The following is a 15,375-nucleotide window of genomic DNA, read 5'->3' on the forward strand; positions in this document are numbered from 1 at the left end:
TTATGAGACACAATGAAGGCAGTCCTCAGGGGAAAATTCATAGCGCTAAATGCCTTCATAACAAAGACAGAGTGATTCCAAATTTAACCTAACCATCCAACTAAAGGCACTGGAAAATCAAGAAAAATCCATACATATGTATAGCAAAATGGCATGCAAAAGACTGATTATCTAAACACAAATTTTGACCCCCAGGCAACAATCTGACCTTAATATAAATTCAATTCAATATTATGCTTGGATAGAAATGGAGACCCAGATTTTTATCCTAAAGACAACTTGTAGAGCCCCTGAAAGATGATGTCCCAATGTAAATTATTAAGGCACTCCCAATAGTCTAAGAACATGGCATGCACTAGAAGTTTTCCAAAATAAAGGATAACTTGCCATCAGTTACCTACAGGGCAATGTCAAGTGTATTTTCATTTGCCACATGCGCATTTTGAACCCAAGACAAGTAAAAATGCATTATTTTAAATTTGAAGATTTCCTACCCGTGACTCAGCCTTGTCACCGTCACCATGGCTTTTGCGGCCGCCTTCTATTTTCACTATTGACTCTGCTGCTGCCACATAAAAAACATACTTAGATAAAATTTGCCCAGAGGAAATAGTAATTCAGAAATTCTTACATTAGTAAGTGAAGGCTTTAATTATACATATCCTAGGTTTGGCTTTGTGACACTCACCACTAATACCTGAATTCAGGAGCAAAAAGGCAAGAGAAACCTTGTGAGCTCAACCTAGCCTAGGAGCACAGAGTGTGTTCTAGGTCAACCTTGGCTAGAGTGACACCATACTTCAAAAGGAAACCCACCCACCAGAGGGGGGAAAAATAAATAAAAATGTATTACTTTCATAAATGTGATATGAAACTCAGTGGTAAAGGTCAAACTAGCAGCAGAATGATACAGAAAGAAAAGGAAGCAAAAGTTATGGCCAAATATGTATAGTATGACAAAAAATATTTCAGTTAATGCTTCTTAACTCTCAGCACTTACATTGTAAAGTTTCCAAAATGATTTCAGGGTCAAAGCAGCATGAAACCAATTTCTGATCCTCCTGCCTCTGCCTCTTCAGCAATTTCCTACCAGCGTGTGCCACCACAACCAGCGTAACCAGTTACTATTCAAGCATATTTCTTACCTTTTATTTGAGAATGTGTCATATGTTTTGATCTTGGAGCAACAGTCATATGAACGTCTTCTTTCTTGTTAGAAAGAGGCTCAGAAATATTCTGTTCATATGAAAAACAAGAGTTTCCAAATCTCAAATACACATATACAAAGACATACATATTTCATATTACCAAATCATCAAGTCTTCATCATAAGAGAAGTATACATTCAAAATAACATTACTTTAATAGAGACATGTCTAAAAGGTTATCAACATCAATTCTGTTTACAGTCATCTTATAGCCTGTGTAACCAAAGGAAGCAACTGTGGCAAGACAGGAGAAATAGAGAAAACTTTCATGGACAAAATGAAACTGATGATGAATCAGTTTTAAAGCTAGAAATCATATTAAGTTCAAATAAAATGATCTATAGTTTAGATTTACTATGCATGTCTTAGCCAATCGAGAAAGATCATCAAAGCTGTACACTATGGCAGAGTGAGAAAGAAGCATAAACACATCTATGCTATTTTAAATAAGACATGTTCACTTTCTAAGAGATCAATTTCTCTTTACTGCAGGGACACAAACGATCTTGTTCACATTGCTTACTCAGTCATTTTTGAATGACAGGCATGACCCCAATACCTATATACATGTTTCTCTTACATCAGATATGCCCTCACGTATGTTCACATGTTTGGCATGTGCTCATGTCTTCAAATGGGCTTATATCTCACAAGTGCAAAATCTTATTCTGAATGAGAAATACAACGTTCACAGTGCACTGATGGCACAGGCATGCTCTCTCAATCTGCTTGGATAAAAGCAACCTCAATTTTACTCAGAGTATTCAAAAAATTTTACTGTGATATATTATATATATGTATATGTATATATGTATACACACACACACACACACACACACACACACACACACACACACTTTTTGGCTTTTAAAAGTAGGATCTCACACTAGCTCAGGCTGACCTGGAATTCACTATGTAGTCTCAGGGTGGCCTAGAACTCACGGCAATTCTCCTACCTCTGCCTCCCAAGTGCTGGGATTAAAGGTGTGTGCCACCACGCCTGGCTGCTTGCATATTTTATATTATCATTACAGTATCATAGGCTCTGTATGATATATGGAGCTTCACAAGTCTATCATAGAGAAGATGTGACATAAGAGCAATGGACTCCACATCAAATATCTTCACAAAAACCTTATGCACCAATGAGAGAACTGCCCAAACACATCACTTTCAAGTACTTTATATGACTTCAAATAGTGTAGAGTGCTCAGAGGGAATTTTAACTCACTCACTGGCAACAGTGCAGACTATTTTTGATGACATTCATGGAAATGGGGAGTTATTTTAAAAGCAACCAAAAGCAACAGCCACCATTTCACAAGGGCACATTTAATAAATGTGCACTTGTAAGTGTAGCAAAATGAAATGCAAAAGAAAATATGGGGCCTTTAGGTCTGCGATGAAGGACTGATTATATAAACACAAATTTTGACCCACAGGCAATAATCTGCCCTTAACATAAATTCAGTTTTCTAGGCTATACAACTAGCTTGACTTGAAGCCAGAATAAAAATTTACTCACCAGAGTTGAATTTTATCATAATTCTCTGAGATATATTATGCTTTAATAGAAATGCAGACACACACATATTTTTTTTGCCGTAAAGACAACAACTTGTAGAGCCCCTGAGACATGATATCTAGATGTAAATTATTACAGGCTCTCCTAGTAGTCTAAGAACATGGCGTGTGCTAAAATTTTTCCAAACAAAAGGATAACTTGCCAACAGTTACCTATAGGGAAATCTCAAAGTGTATTTTCATTTGCCACATGCACATTTTGGTCCCAATAAAAGTATAAATACATGATTCTAAATTTGGAGATTTCATACCCGTGACTCAGCCTTGTCACCGTCACCATGACTGTCGCGACTGCCTTCTCTTTTCACTGTAGGCTCTGCTTCTATCATACAAAGAACACACACTTAGGTAAAATTCACTCAAAGGAAAGAGTAATTCAAAGAATAATCTTTATAGAAGTAAGTAGAAGGTTTTAATTGTAAAAATCCTAGGTTTGGCTTGGTGACATACATCAGCATTCAGGAAGAAAAGGGAAGAAGATCCTTGTGAGTTCAGGGCCAGCCCAGGAGTACAGAGTGAGTTCTAGGTCAGTCTTAGGTAGAGGGACAGCACACTTCCAAAATGAACCCACCCTCCAGAGAAGTATTAAATAAATAAAAATGTATTACTTTCGTATATCAGACATTCCAATAAACTGAAATTTGAAGATACTTCTATATTTAGAAACATTTAAAACATCACTGGGACAGACTCGAGAAATCAACATGATCTGAGTAAGGAATGATTGCAAAGTTCCATTAAAAATTTAGCACTTGAGAAAGAGTGAATAACACGCTAGATACATATTTTAAACATATCATAGGCACATGTCATGTCACATTTTCCACAGTGACTTTCTCCTAGAAGAAAGTTATAAGTAATCTGTAATTAAATCATCAAAATTTCTGTCAATATCTTCTCAGATTGAAACAACATGACATGAAACACTTTTTGTACCCCACTTGCTTTGCGTTGTTTAAGAATCATCCTTCCACAAAAGACATAACTGGCTATTCTATCTGCATACTTTTTTTATTTTTTATTTTATTTTATTTGAGAGCGACAGACAGAGAGAGAAAAAGGCAGATAGATAGAGAGAATGGGCGCGCCAGGGCCTCCAGCCGCTGAAAACGAACTCCAGACGTGTGCGCCCCCTTGTGCATCTGGCTAATGTGGGTCCTGGGGAATCAAGCCTTCAACCGGGGTCCTTAGGCTTCATAGGCAAGCACTTAACTGCTAAGCCATTTCTCCAGCCACTATCTGCATACTTTTTAAACATGATGACAGCAAGGAAACTAGATATTAAGTCCCCATTCATGCTGGTGTGAATGGTTAATTTTCATTTTCTTTATAGTTATTGATGGAAGTTTGCTTAATGTCAGTTACTGTATGTGATTTTTAGGAAGGGTATCAATACACTGTCCACAACATGATGTACATGATGGTACAGAGCATGATGTGCACGCAGTGTGAAAGCATGTAGCAAACAGGTGTACATACATAAAAGTCAATAGGTAAAAATATGGAAATTGAGTGAGAAACCATGCTCTGAAACTGAATACTACCAGTACAGGAAGAAAATTGTGAGGAATCTCTAAATTTAGGAAAATTCTACTGCATAAGTCTCTATGTCTACTTGTAACAGGATAATTCACTATTTTCCAAATGTAATGATCTAAAAGCATTCAACATGGTTAATAATTAATATGGATCTAACCTTTTACTTGTATATTTGACATTTGTTGTCTTGCATTAATAGTAGTGCCTCGTATGTTATCAACTTCTTTCTTCTCAGAAAGAGACTCAGGGATTTGCTGCTAAAATAATTGAGAAAAGTCTCTCATGAAATCTATTCAGAGCTACAGATAGAATCATATTATATATTTCAAAAGCTCTGATCTTCAAAATAAAAGGAACATGTATTTAAAATCACATTTCTTCAATCATTTTCTGGCAAAATTGTTATTAAAGTTATATTTATTTTCTGCCTTATCCGTGCAATAACCAAAGGAATTAAATTAGGTAAGTGATAGAAATTTTTTTTTCTTTTTCAAGTTTGGATCTCACACTAGCTCAGGCTGACCTGGAATTCACTTTGTTGTCTCTGGTTGGCCTTGGACTCACAGTGATAGTCCTCCCACTGCCTTCCAATTGGTGGGATTACTGGCATGCGCCTCAACTCCTGGCAAGGAAATATTTTATTTTATTATTAATATTTTTAAATATTTTGAGTTCATTTTTTATTTATTTAGTTGAGAGTGGCAGAGAAAGAGGCAAATACATAGATAGATATATATAGAGAGACAGAGAGATAGAGAGGGAGAATGGGTGTGCCAGGGCCTCCAGCCATTGGAAACGAACTACAGGTGCATGCACTCCCTTGTACATCTGGCTTATGTGGTGCTGGGGAATTGAACCTGGGTCCTTTGGGTTTGTAGGCAAGTGCCTTAACAGCTAAGCCATCCCTCCAGCCCCAGACACAAATTATTTCATACTCTCCTAATAGACTAAGAATGTGGCATGCACTAAAATTCTTCCAAAATAAGTGGTAACTTGTTCTCAATGACCTGTAGGGCAATTTCAAGTATATTTTTATTTGCCACATGCATATTTTGAACCCAAAACAAGTGTAAATATATGATTTTAAATTTTAAGATTTTATACCTGGGACTCAGCCTTGTCATCGTCACCATGGCTGTCTCGGCTGGCTTCTATTTTCACTATAGGCTCGGGTACTGCCATACAAAAATATACACTTTGGTAAAATTTCCTAACATGAAACACTTATACAAAAATCTTTATAGAATTAAGTAGGAGGTTTTAATTATAAAAACCCTAGGTTCAATTTGGTGACACACACCACTAATACCAGCATTGAGGAAGTAAAGGTAAGGGGATCCTTGTGAGTTCAAGGCCAGCCTAGGAGTACAGAATGAGTTCTAGGTCGGTCTTAGCTAGAGGGACAGCATACTTCCAAAACAAACCCACCCTCCAGAGATATATTAAATAAATAAAAAATGTATTACTTTCATAAAACAGACATTCCATTAAACTGAAATGTGAAGACACTTCTATGTTCAGAAACATTAAAAATATCACTGAGACAGACTCTAGAAACCAATATGATCCAAGAAAGGAATGATTGCAAAGTTCCATTCAAAATTTAGCACCTGAGGAACAATGAACAACACGCTAGATATACATTTTGAATATATCATAGATGTCTGTCATGTCACATGTTTCACAGTGACTTCCTCCAAGACAAAAGTTTTAAGTAATATGTAATGACATCAATATTTCTGTCAAAAAGTAAGTGTTATCTCAATTTTCCGGGTGCTAACTTACTCTCCATTGGAGAATTTGCTTCTCTTTTTCAGATAGATGCAGATCCTAAGGAGAGAGCTGCCCCATCATACCTCAAAAGGGGCCCAACTGAAACTAAGGAAAATTGGTGAAACAAGCAAGGGTGCTGTTTTCCTGATGAATCGGATACCAGCACAAAGGGGAAGGAGACCAACACAGAGAAAAATCAACTCCTACCAAATCAGAGAGCCAGAGCCTCCGAGGCCCCCAACACCTCAGCACTGAAGCAGAACAAAAATGAACCAAACATGGCTCAGGGAAATTTTGCGGAAGAGGAGGTGGAAAGAATGTAATAGTCACCTGTTGGGTCATGATATGAAGAGACATTCATCGGAAGAGGGGGCGGAAAGAATGTCAGAGTCACCTGTTGGGTCATGATATGAAGAGACATTCATCTTACCAATAACTGTGGGCTAACTCCACAATGCACGACCCATTTACATCAATAAGGAGGGGCCATTGGGAGGGAGTAGGTCATGGATGAGCCTAAACAATGGTACCCAACTGCCTGTATTTGCTGAAAAGAAATCTAATAAATTAAATTAAAATTTTTTTCTCATTTCAAAACAATGTGATATGAAACACTCCTTTGTTCCCCATTTGCTTTACATTGTTGAAGACTTATCCCTCCACAAAAGACATAATTGGTTATTCTGTCTGGGTACTTTTTAAACATGATCACAGCAAGGCTCCTAGATACTAAGTCCCTGTTCATGCTGGTAGTAATGGTTAATTTTCATTTTCCTGTACAGTTTTGTTATTGATGGAGATTTGCTTAATATCAGGTACTGTAATAGAAAAGAGATCAATGTGAGGTTTAGGAATGGCATCCAAACACTGTCCATAACATTTACATGATGGTATGGAGCATGATGTGCACTCAGTGTGAAAGCATGTAAGAAAACAGGTGTACATACATAGGAGTCAATAGGTGAAAATATGGAAATTAAGTGAGAAACCATGCTCTGAAGCTGAATACTACCATTACAGGAAGAAAATTGTGAGGAATCTCTAAATTTAGGAAAATTCTACTGCATAAGTCTCTATGTCTACTTGTAACAGGATAATTCACTATTTTCCAAATGTAATGATCTAAAAGTATTCAACATGGTTAATAATTAATATGGATCTAACCTTTTACTTGTATATTTGACATTTGTTGTCTTGCATTAATAGTAGTGCCTCGTATGTTATCAACTTCTTTCTTCTCAGAAAGAGACTCAGGGATTTGCTGCTAAAATAATTGAGAAAAGTCTCTCATGAAATCTATTCAGAGCTACAGATAGAATCATATTATATATTTCAAAAGCTCTGATCTTCAAAATAAAAGGAACATGTATTTAAAATCACATTTCTTCAATCATTTTCTGGCAAAATTGTTATTAAAGTTATATTTATTTTCTGCCTTATCCGTGCAATAACCAAAGGAATTAAATTAGGTAAGTGATAGAAATTTTTTTTTTCTTTTTCAAGTTTGGATCTCACACTAGCTCAGGCTGACCTGGAATTCACTTTGTTGTCTCGGGTTGGCCTTGGACTCACAGTGATAGTCCTCCCACTGCCTTCCAATTGGTGGGATTACTGGCATGCGCCTCAACTCCTGGCAAGGAAATATTTTATTTTATTATTAATATTTTTAAATATTTTGAGTTCATTTTTTATTTATTTAGTTGAGAGTGGCAGAGAAAGAGGCAAATACATAGATAGATATATATAGAGAGACAGAGAGATAGAGAGGGAGAATGGGTGTGCCAGGGCCTCCAGCCATTGGAAACAAACTACAGGTGCATGCACTCCCTTGTACATCTGGCTTATGTGGTGCTGGGGACGTGAACCTGGGTCCTTTGGGTTTGTAGGCAAGTGCCTTAACAGCTAAGCCATCCCTCCAGCCCCAGACACAAATTATTTCATACTCTCCTAATAGACTAAGAATGTAGCATGCACTAAAATTCTTCCAAAATAAGTGGTAACTTGTTCTCAATGACCTGTAGGGCAATTTCAAGTATATTTTTATTTGCCACATGCATATTTTGAACCCAAAACAAGTGTAAATATATGATTTTAAATTTTAAGATTTTATACCTGGGACTCAGCCTTGTCATCGTCACCATGGCTGTCTCGGCTGGCTTCTATTTTCACTATAGGCTCGGGTACTGCCATACAAAAATATACACTTTGGTAAAATTTCCTAACATGAAACACTTATACAAAAATCTTTATAGAATTAAGTAGGAGGTTTTAATTATAAAAACCCTAGGTTCAATTTGGTGACACACACCACTAATACCAGCATTGAGGAAGTAAAGGTAAGGGGATCCTTGTGAGTTCAAGGCCAGCCTAGGAGTACAGAATGAGTTCTAGGTCGGTCTTAGCTAGAGGGACAGCATACTTCCAAAACAAACCCACCCTCCAGAGATATATTAAATAAATAAAAATGTATTACTTTCATAAAACAGACATTCCATTAAACTGAAATGTGAAGACACTTCTATGTTCAGAAACATTAAAAATATCACTGAGGGCTGGAGAGATGGCTTAGCGGTTAAGCGCTTGCCTGTGAAGCCTAAGGACCCCGGTTCGAGGCTCGGTTCCCCAGGTCCCACGTTAGCCAGATGCACAAGGGGGCGCACGCGTCTGGAGTTCGTTTGCAGAGGCTGGAAGCCCTGGCGTGCCCATTCTCTCTCTCTCCCTCTCGCCCTCTATCTGTGTCTGTCGTTCTCAAATAAATAAATAAAAAAATCTTTAAAAAAAAAATATATCACTGAGACAGACTCTAGAAACCAATATGATCCAAGAAAGGAATGATTGCAAAGTTCCATTCAAAATTTAGCACCTGAGGAACAATGAACAACACGCTAGATATACATTTTGAATATATCATAGATGTATGTCATGTCACATGTTTCACAGTGACTTCCTCCAAGACAAAAGTTTTAAGTAATATGTAATGACATCAATATTTCTGTCAAAAAGTAAGTGTTATCTCAATTTTCCGGGTGCTAACTTACTCTCCATTGGAGAATTTGCTTCTCTTTTTCAGATAGATGCAGATCCTAAGGAGAGAGCTGCCCCATCATACCTCAGAAGGGGCCCAACTGAAACTAAGGAAAATTGGTGAAACAAGCAAGGGTGCTGTTTTCCTGATGAATCGGATACCAGCACAAAGGGGAAGGAGACCAACACAGAGAAAAATCAACTCCTACCAAATTAGAGAGCCAGAGCCTCCGAGGCCCCCAACACCTCAGCACTGACGCAGACCAAAAATGAACCCAACATGGCTCAGGGAAATTTTGCGGAAGAGGGGGCGGAAAAAATGTCAGAGCCATATGTTGGGTCATGATACACAGAGATATTTCCTCCTACCCATAACTGATGGCTAACCGCACAATGCAAGACCCATATACCCTAACAAGGAGAGTCCCTGTGTAGGGGGGGACAGGAAGGAGGCTAACAATGGTACCAACTTGACTGTATTCACTGAATACAAAACTAATTTTAAAAAGAATCTTTCTAAAAAACTGTTTTAAGCCAGGCATGGTGGAGCACGCCTTTAATCCCAGCACTCAGGAGGCAGAGGTAGGAGGATCGCCATGAGTTCAAGGCCACCCTGAGACTACAGAGTTAATTCCAGGTCAGCCTGGACCAGAGTAGGACCAAAGATCCTACCTCAAAAAACCAATATATATATATATATATATATATATATATGGCTTACTTATATATTTATTTTAGAGAGAGAAAGATAAAGAATGGCCACACTAGGGCCTCCAGCCACTACAAACGAACTCTAGACACTAGCACTCCCTTGTGCATCTGGCTTACGTGTGTACTGGGGAGTCAAACCTGCGTCCCTGGGCTTCACAGACAAGCACCTTAACCTCTAAACCATCTCTCCAGCCTTTTAAAAAATATATATTTTAGCAAGGCATGGTGGCGCATGCCTTTAATCCCAGAATTCGGGAGACAGAGGTAGGAGGAACACGGAGAGTTCAAGGCCACCCTGAGACTACATAGTGAATTCCAGGTCAGCCTGAGCTAGAGTGAGAGCCTACCTTGAAAAACCAAAAAAAATATGTATATATTTTTTAATTTATTTGAGAGAAAGAAAGAGAGAGAGAGGGAACACATAAAAGAATCAACCTGCTCCCACCCCACACCATTAGCTGTTGGTCTGAAATGAGGAAGGACAGGTTTAGGGGAAGGAGGTCCAGAAAACATTCCATTTCATCATGTCTTCACATACATCAAATGGAAATGAACAGCGCCCTCTTCTGTCTGTGGGAGCAACTAAGAAAAGGGTGGGATAGAAAATTTCATTCAATAGTCATTCAATAAGCAGCACATGTTGACTAAGTGCCAGGCCTTCACTGGCTCTGAAGATACAGTTGGAAAACTTGTCCGAAAGCTTGGCAAGGAGCATAAACAAGAAAGCCAATGAACCAGGCAACTGCTAGAAGGAAGACAAGACTGGCAGGCAGGAAAAAGAAGAGTAGGTTTTCTGAGTGGGTGGTAAAGATCTCTTCATGGTGTCTTCTGTGTGCCCAGATCTAAAATGCCTTGCAGGGGCTGGAGAGATAGCTCAGTGGTTAAGGTACTTGCTTGCAAAGTCTGACTGCCTAGGTTCGACTCCCCAATATCCACATAAAGCCAGATACACAAAGTGGAACACGTGTCTGGAGGGCATTTGCAGCTGCAAGACGCCCTGGTGCATCCATTATCTCTTTTCCTTCTCTCTCCTTGCAAATAAAAATCTTAAAAAATAAATAAATAGGGCTGGAGAGATGGCTTAGCGGTTAAGCGCTAGGCTGTGAAGCCTAAGGACCCGGTTCAAGGCTCGGTTCCCCAGGTCCCACGTTAGCCAGATGCACAAGGGGGCGCACGCTTCTGGAGTTCGTTTGCAGAGGCTGGAAGCCCTGGCGCGCCCATTCTCTCTCTCTCCCTCTATCTGTCTTTCTCTCTGTGTCTGTCACTCTCAAATAAATAAATAAATAAATAAAGTCTTGTACTTTGCCTGGGGCCACAATATTCCAAGCAGAGAACATTAAATGCAATAAAATAAAATGACTATAAGCCTAGACTAAGAATGTCAAGGCCCCAAAGGGAGAGCAATAGATAATTATTAAAAGTTAAATTATGGCCTCAAGGGGCGGCTCCGTGGGTAAAGCAGTTGAACATGAGAGCCTGAGTTTGGAACCTTTGACCCCATGTAAAAGTTGGAAGCTGTGGCAGGCTTCTATAATCTCAGCACACCTATGGTGAGATGGGAGGCAGAGATGGGGAACTTCCCCGGGGTTCAAGGGCCAGCTAGCCTGGTGAATGGAGCAGTACATGATGAAGAGCCCTGCCTCTAAGGAGGTGGAAGGTGGGTGGAAGGTGAGGACTGACATTTGAAAGCTGTCCGCTGACCTCCACACAGATGCCGTGGCACATGCATACCCAAACTCACACACCTGAGCATGTGTGTGTGCACACACACGCGTCATATGCACGAATATAAACACAAAACTAAATTATATATGTTGAGTGAGAGAGATGGCTCAGCAGTTATGGGCACTTATTTGCAGGGCCTGACGGCCGGGGTTTGATTCTCCAGTGCTCATGTAAAGCCAGCTGCAGAGTGACGCATGCATCTGGAGTTCATTGGCACTGGCCATAGGCCCTGCTGCACCCATTTCTCTCTCTCTTTCCTTGCAAATAAATAATAAATACAACATTCTAATTAAATTATGTAAGCCCATAATTAAATAGATATGAGAAACAAGGGTAATAAACATAGAACTCACCTTTTTTGTATGTGTTTAAGATAGGATCTCATTCTGTCACCCAAGCTGGCCTTGAACTCATAGTAATTTACCTGCCTCAGCTTCCTAAATTGAGGATTATGGGTGTGAATCACAATATTTAGCTTGAGAACTCATAGTGTTTTGTTTGCTTTGTTTTGTTTTTATTTTTGTGAGGCAGGGTCTCACTGTAGCCCAGGCTGGCCTCAAACTCACAGCCATCCTCCCATCTCTGCCTCCGGAGTGCTGGGATTAAAGGTGTGCGCCACAATGCCCAGCCGACACATCCTTCGTAACAGTAAGATTTATGTACATTTATACTTTGCTTTTTTCAAAGAGCTACTTGTTAAACTTACTAGCACCACTAGGGGATGCCTTGTTGATTCTGATCTCTGAGACTGGCCCCAGAATAAGTCTAGTTATGTGAGTAGAAAGGGAATTATTGTCGATTCTTCAACTGGGATTTAATGGAGAGGTGAAGAGGCGGGGTACCTGCAGAAAATGATGTACAAACAACTTCAAGCCTTGTAGTTCTTCTAGAACTAGGCTGCTGTGGGTTCTCTACTACTTTTGCCATGTTCAGAAAGCCACTCCTCTATCCACTGACTAAAGCAATGAACAGCTGTGATGTCACAAACTAACCCTTGCGCATCAGGTCAGTGGCATCCAAATCACATCCAAGACCTTTGCTGCAAAGGAGCCCTGGAAATGAAGTGGTTATCTACACTTTCAAAAGGGACAAGGGGGCTGGAGAGGTGGCTCCGCAGTTAAAGGTGCTTTCTTGCAAATCTGCTGGTCCCAGTCTCCGACACCCGTGGAAGGCTGGATGCAAAGTGGCACATGGGCCTGTGATTCCAACATGCCTACAACAATGGGAGGGCAGAGCCAGGAGAATCGCTGCGTTCATGGCCAGCTAGACTGGCACACATGAAGAGGCAAATTCAAAACATAAGGAAGACCCTTTCTCAAGCAAAGTGGAAGGTGTGGACAAACACCCAGAGGTTGTCCTCAGATCTCCACACACATACCAGGGCATGCGTGCCTCTCCCCACATCATACACACACGATTTTATTTTTTCCCATTTCTTAGTTCTTAACCTTTTTTAAAAAGATGTATTTATTCGCTTGCAAGCAGAAAGAGATAGAGAGACAGAGAAAGAATGGGCGCAACAGGGCCTCTAGCCACTGCCAACAAAACTCCAGATGTATGCACCATTCAGCTTTACATGGGTACTGGGGAATCGAAACTGAGTCATTATATTAGGCTTTGCAGGCAAATGCCTTAAGCGCTGCACCATCTCTGTAGCCCAATCTTTTAAAACTTTTCATTGACAACCTCCATACATATAGATAATAAACCATGATCATAATCCCCTCCCACCTCCTTCCCTTTTCCCTCACAAATCCTCCCTCCACCAATCCCCTTCTTTCCAGCTAGACTCTTATTTTGATGCCATTATTCTTTTCCCCTCTTATTATGTAGGTCTTTTGTTGGTACCACCAGCCACAGTGACTTTACTTATTTATGTTTTTCTAGGTAGGGTCTATTCAAGCCCAGGCTGACCTAGAATTCACCATGTAGCCTCAGGCTGTGAGGCTTTGACTATCACAGCCACTCTGCATCTGGAAGGCAGTATTGCAAAGCACTCCTCAAGTTTCTTTTGCTCTTACATTCTATCTGCCACCTCTTCTAAAATGCTCCCTGAGCCCTGGAGGGAGTGATACAGATGTCTCACTTAGTACTGAACACTCCACTGTCACTTCTCTTCAGCACTTTGGTAAGGCACATCACTTTTTTATTTATTTATTTTCACATCTTTTTTTTTTGTTCATATTTATTTATTTATTTGAGAGTGACAGAGAGAGAAAGAGACAGAAAGAGAGAGATAGAATGGGCGCTCCAAGGCTTCCAAACGAACTCCAGACACCTGCGCCCCCTTGTGCATCTGGCTAACGTGGGTACTGGGGAACCGAGCCTCGAACCGGGATCCTTAGGCTTCACAGGCAAGCACTTAACTGCTAAGCCATCTCTCCAGCCCTCACATGACTGTGTGTGTGTGTTTGTGTGTGTGTGTGTGTGTGTATGTGTTTAATTTTTTTTAACATGACTTTTTTTTTTTTTAAAGGACCAGATTTACTGTTTCTGCCTTAGGCTCCTGAGTGCTGACCACCATGTCCAGATGGGGATGTTTTTTGTTGTGCTTCAGCTTTTTTTTCCCCTTTGAGGTAGGGTCTAGCTCTAAGCCCAAGATGACCTGGAATTCACTCTGTAGTCTTGGGTGGCTTCAAACTCATAGCACTTCTCCTACTTCCCGAATGTTGGGATTAAAGGCATGCACCACCATGCCTGGCTGTGTTTCACTTTTATTTTATTTCTTAAAATATTTTATTTTTATTTATTTAGTTATGAGAGAGGGAAGGAATGGGAGGGCTAGGGCCTGTAGCCACTGCAAATGAACTCCAGAAGCATGTGCCACCATGTATATCTGGCTAATGTGGGTTCTGGAAAATTGAACCTGGGTCCTTAAGTCTTGTAGGCAAGTACCTTAATCACTAAGCCATCTTTCCAACCCTGTGTTTTACTTTTTTTAAAAAAAAAATTAGTTGCATCACAAGGTGACACAATCACTCAAGGTTGCACATGTGCACAAGGTGACACAGGCATCTGGAGTTCATTTACAGTGGCTGGAGGCCCTAGTGCACCAATTCCCCCCCCCCCCACCGCCGCCGCATTTGCTCTCACACATAAAAGGCAAAGTCAGGGGCCGGAGAAATGGCTTAGTGGTTAGGCGCTTACTTGCAAAGCTTACACACTCATGTTTGACTCTCCAGGTCCCACATAAGCCAAATGCACAAAGTGATGCAAGGGCACAAGGTCACACATGTACCCAAGTGGATGCACGGGGCATCTGGAGTTCAGTTGTAGTGGCTGGAGAACCTAGCACTCCCATTCTCTCTATCTTGCTCTCTCGCATTAAAAAAAAAAAAAAAGCCAGTTTGTTCAACTTGCATCAAAAAATATTATTTCTTTGAGAGAGTGAGAGAGAGAGGCAGATAGAATAGGAGCGCCAGAGCCTTGAGCCACTGTAAACAAACTCCAGATGTATGTACCACCTTGTAAATCTGTCTTTACATAGATACTAGGAAACTAAAAGTGTGAACCCAGGGCCAGCAGGCTTTGCAAGCAAGTGTCTTTAACCACTGAGCTATCTCCCCAGCCCCAGGGTTCTTTAACTTTAGTATGCATCAGAATTCGTGGAAATCTTGTTAATGATCCGCCTTCCTTTCTGGAGTATTGGTTGTAATAGCTCTTGGAAAAGCCTGAGAATTGGCTTGCTTATTTTATAGAGAAAAGGTCTCACTCTGTAGCCTAGGCTTCCCTGGAGCCTATTTATAGCGACAAGAGGCCCTGGTGTGCCCATTCTCTCTTCTCTCTCTCCCCTAACTTAATTAATTATTGA

The 15,375-nt window shown here is 40.2% G+C and overlaps 1 protein-coding gene and 1 long non-coding RNA gene across 2 annotated transcripts in view; both read right to left on the minus strand.

Moving 5' to 3' along the window:
- Positions 1-315: 315 nt before the first annotated feature.
- Positions 316-3,102, minus strand: LOC123462792. Its single transcript, XR_006638515.1, has 3 exons — positions 3,044-3,102; positions 1,146-1,236; positions 316-562 (listed from the first exon to the last, which is right to left on the minus strand). It is a non-coding gene; the product is annotated as an uncharacterized LOC123462792 (long non-coding RNA).
- Positions 3,103-6,863: 3,761 nt separating this feature from the next.
- The window catches only part of LOC123462894 (putative ankyrin repeat domain-containing protein 19), a 42,888-nt gene continuing 34,376 nt past the window's right edge, over positions 6,864-15,375 (minus strand). The window contains exon 11 of the mRNA XM_045157062.1: positions 6,864-6,922. Within this exon, the coding sequence (XP_045012997.1) occupies positions 6,864-6,922 (59 nt within the window). The remainder of the gene's footprint in view (positions 6,923-15,375) is intronic.

Source organism: Jaculus jaculus, chromosome 8 (genome assembly GCF_020740685.1).
Source record: "Jaculus jaculus isolate mJacJac1 chromosome 8, mJacJac1.mat.Y.cur, whole genome shotgun sequence".
Taxonomy (NCBI): Eukaryota; Metazoa; Chordata; class Mammalia; order Rodentia; family Dipodidae; genus Jaculus; species Jaculus jaculus.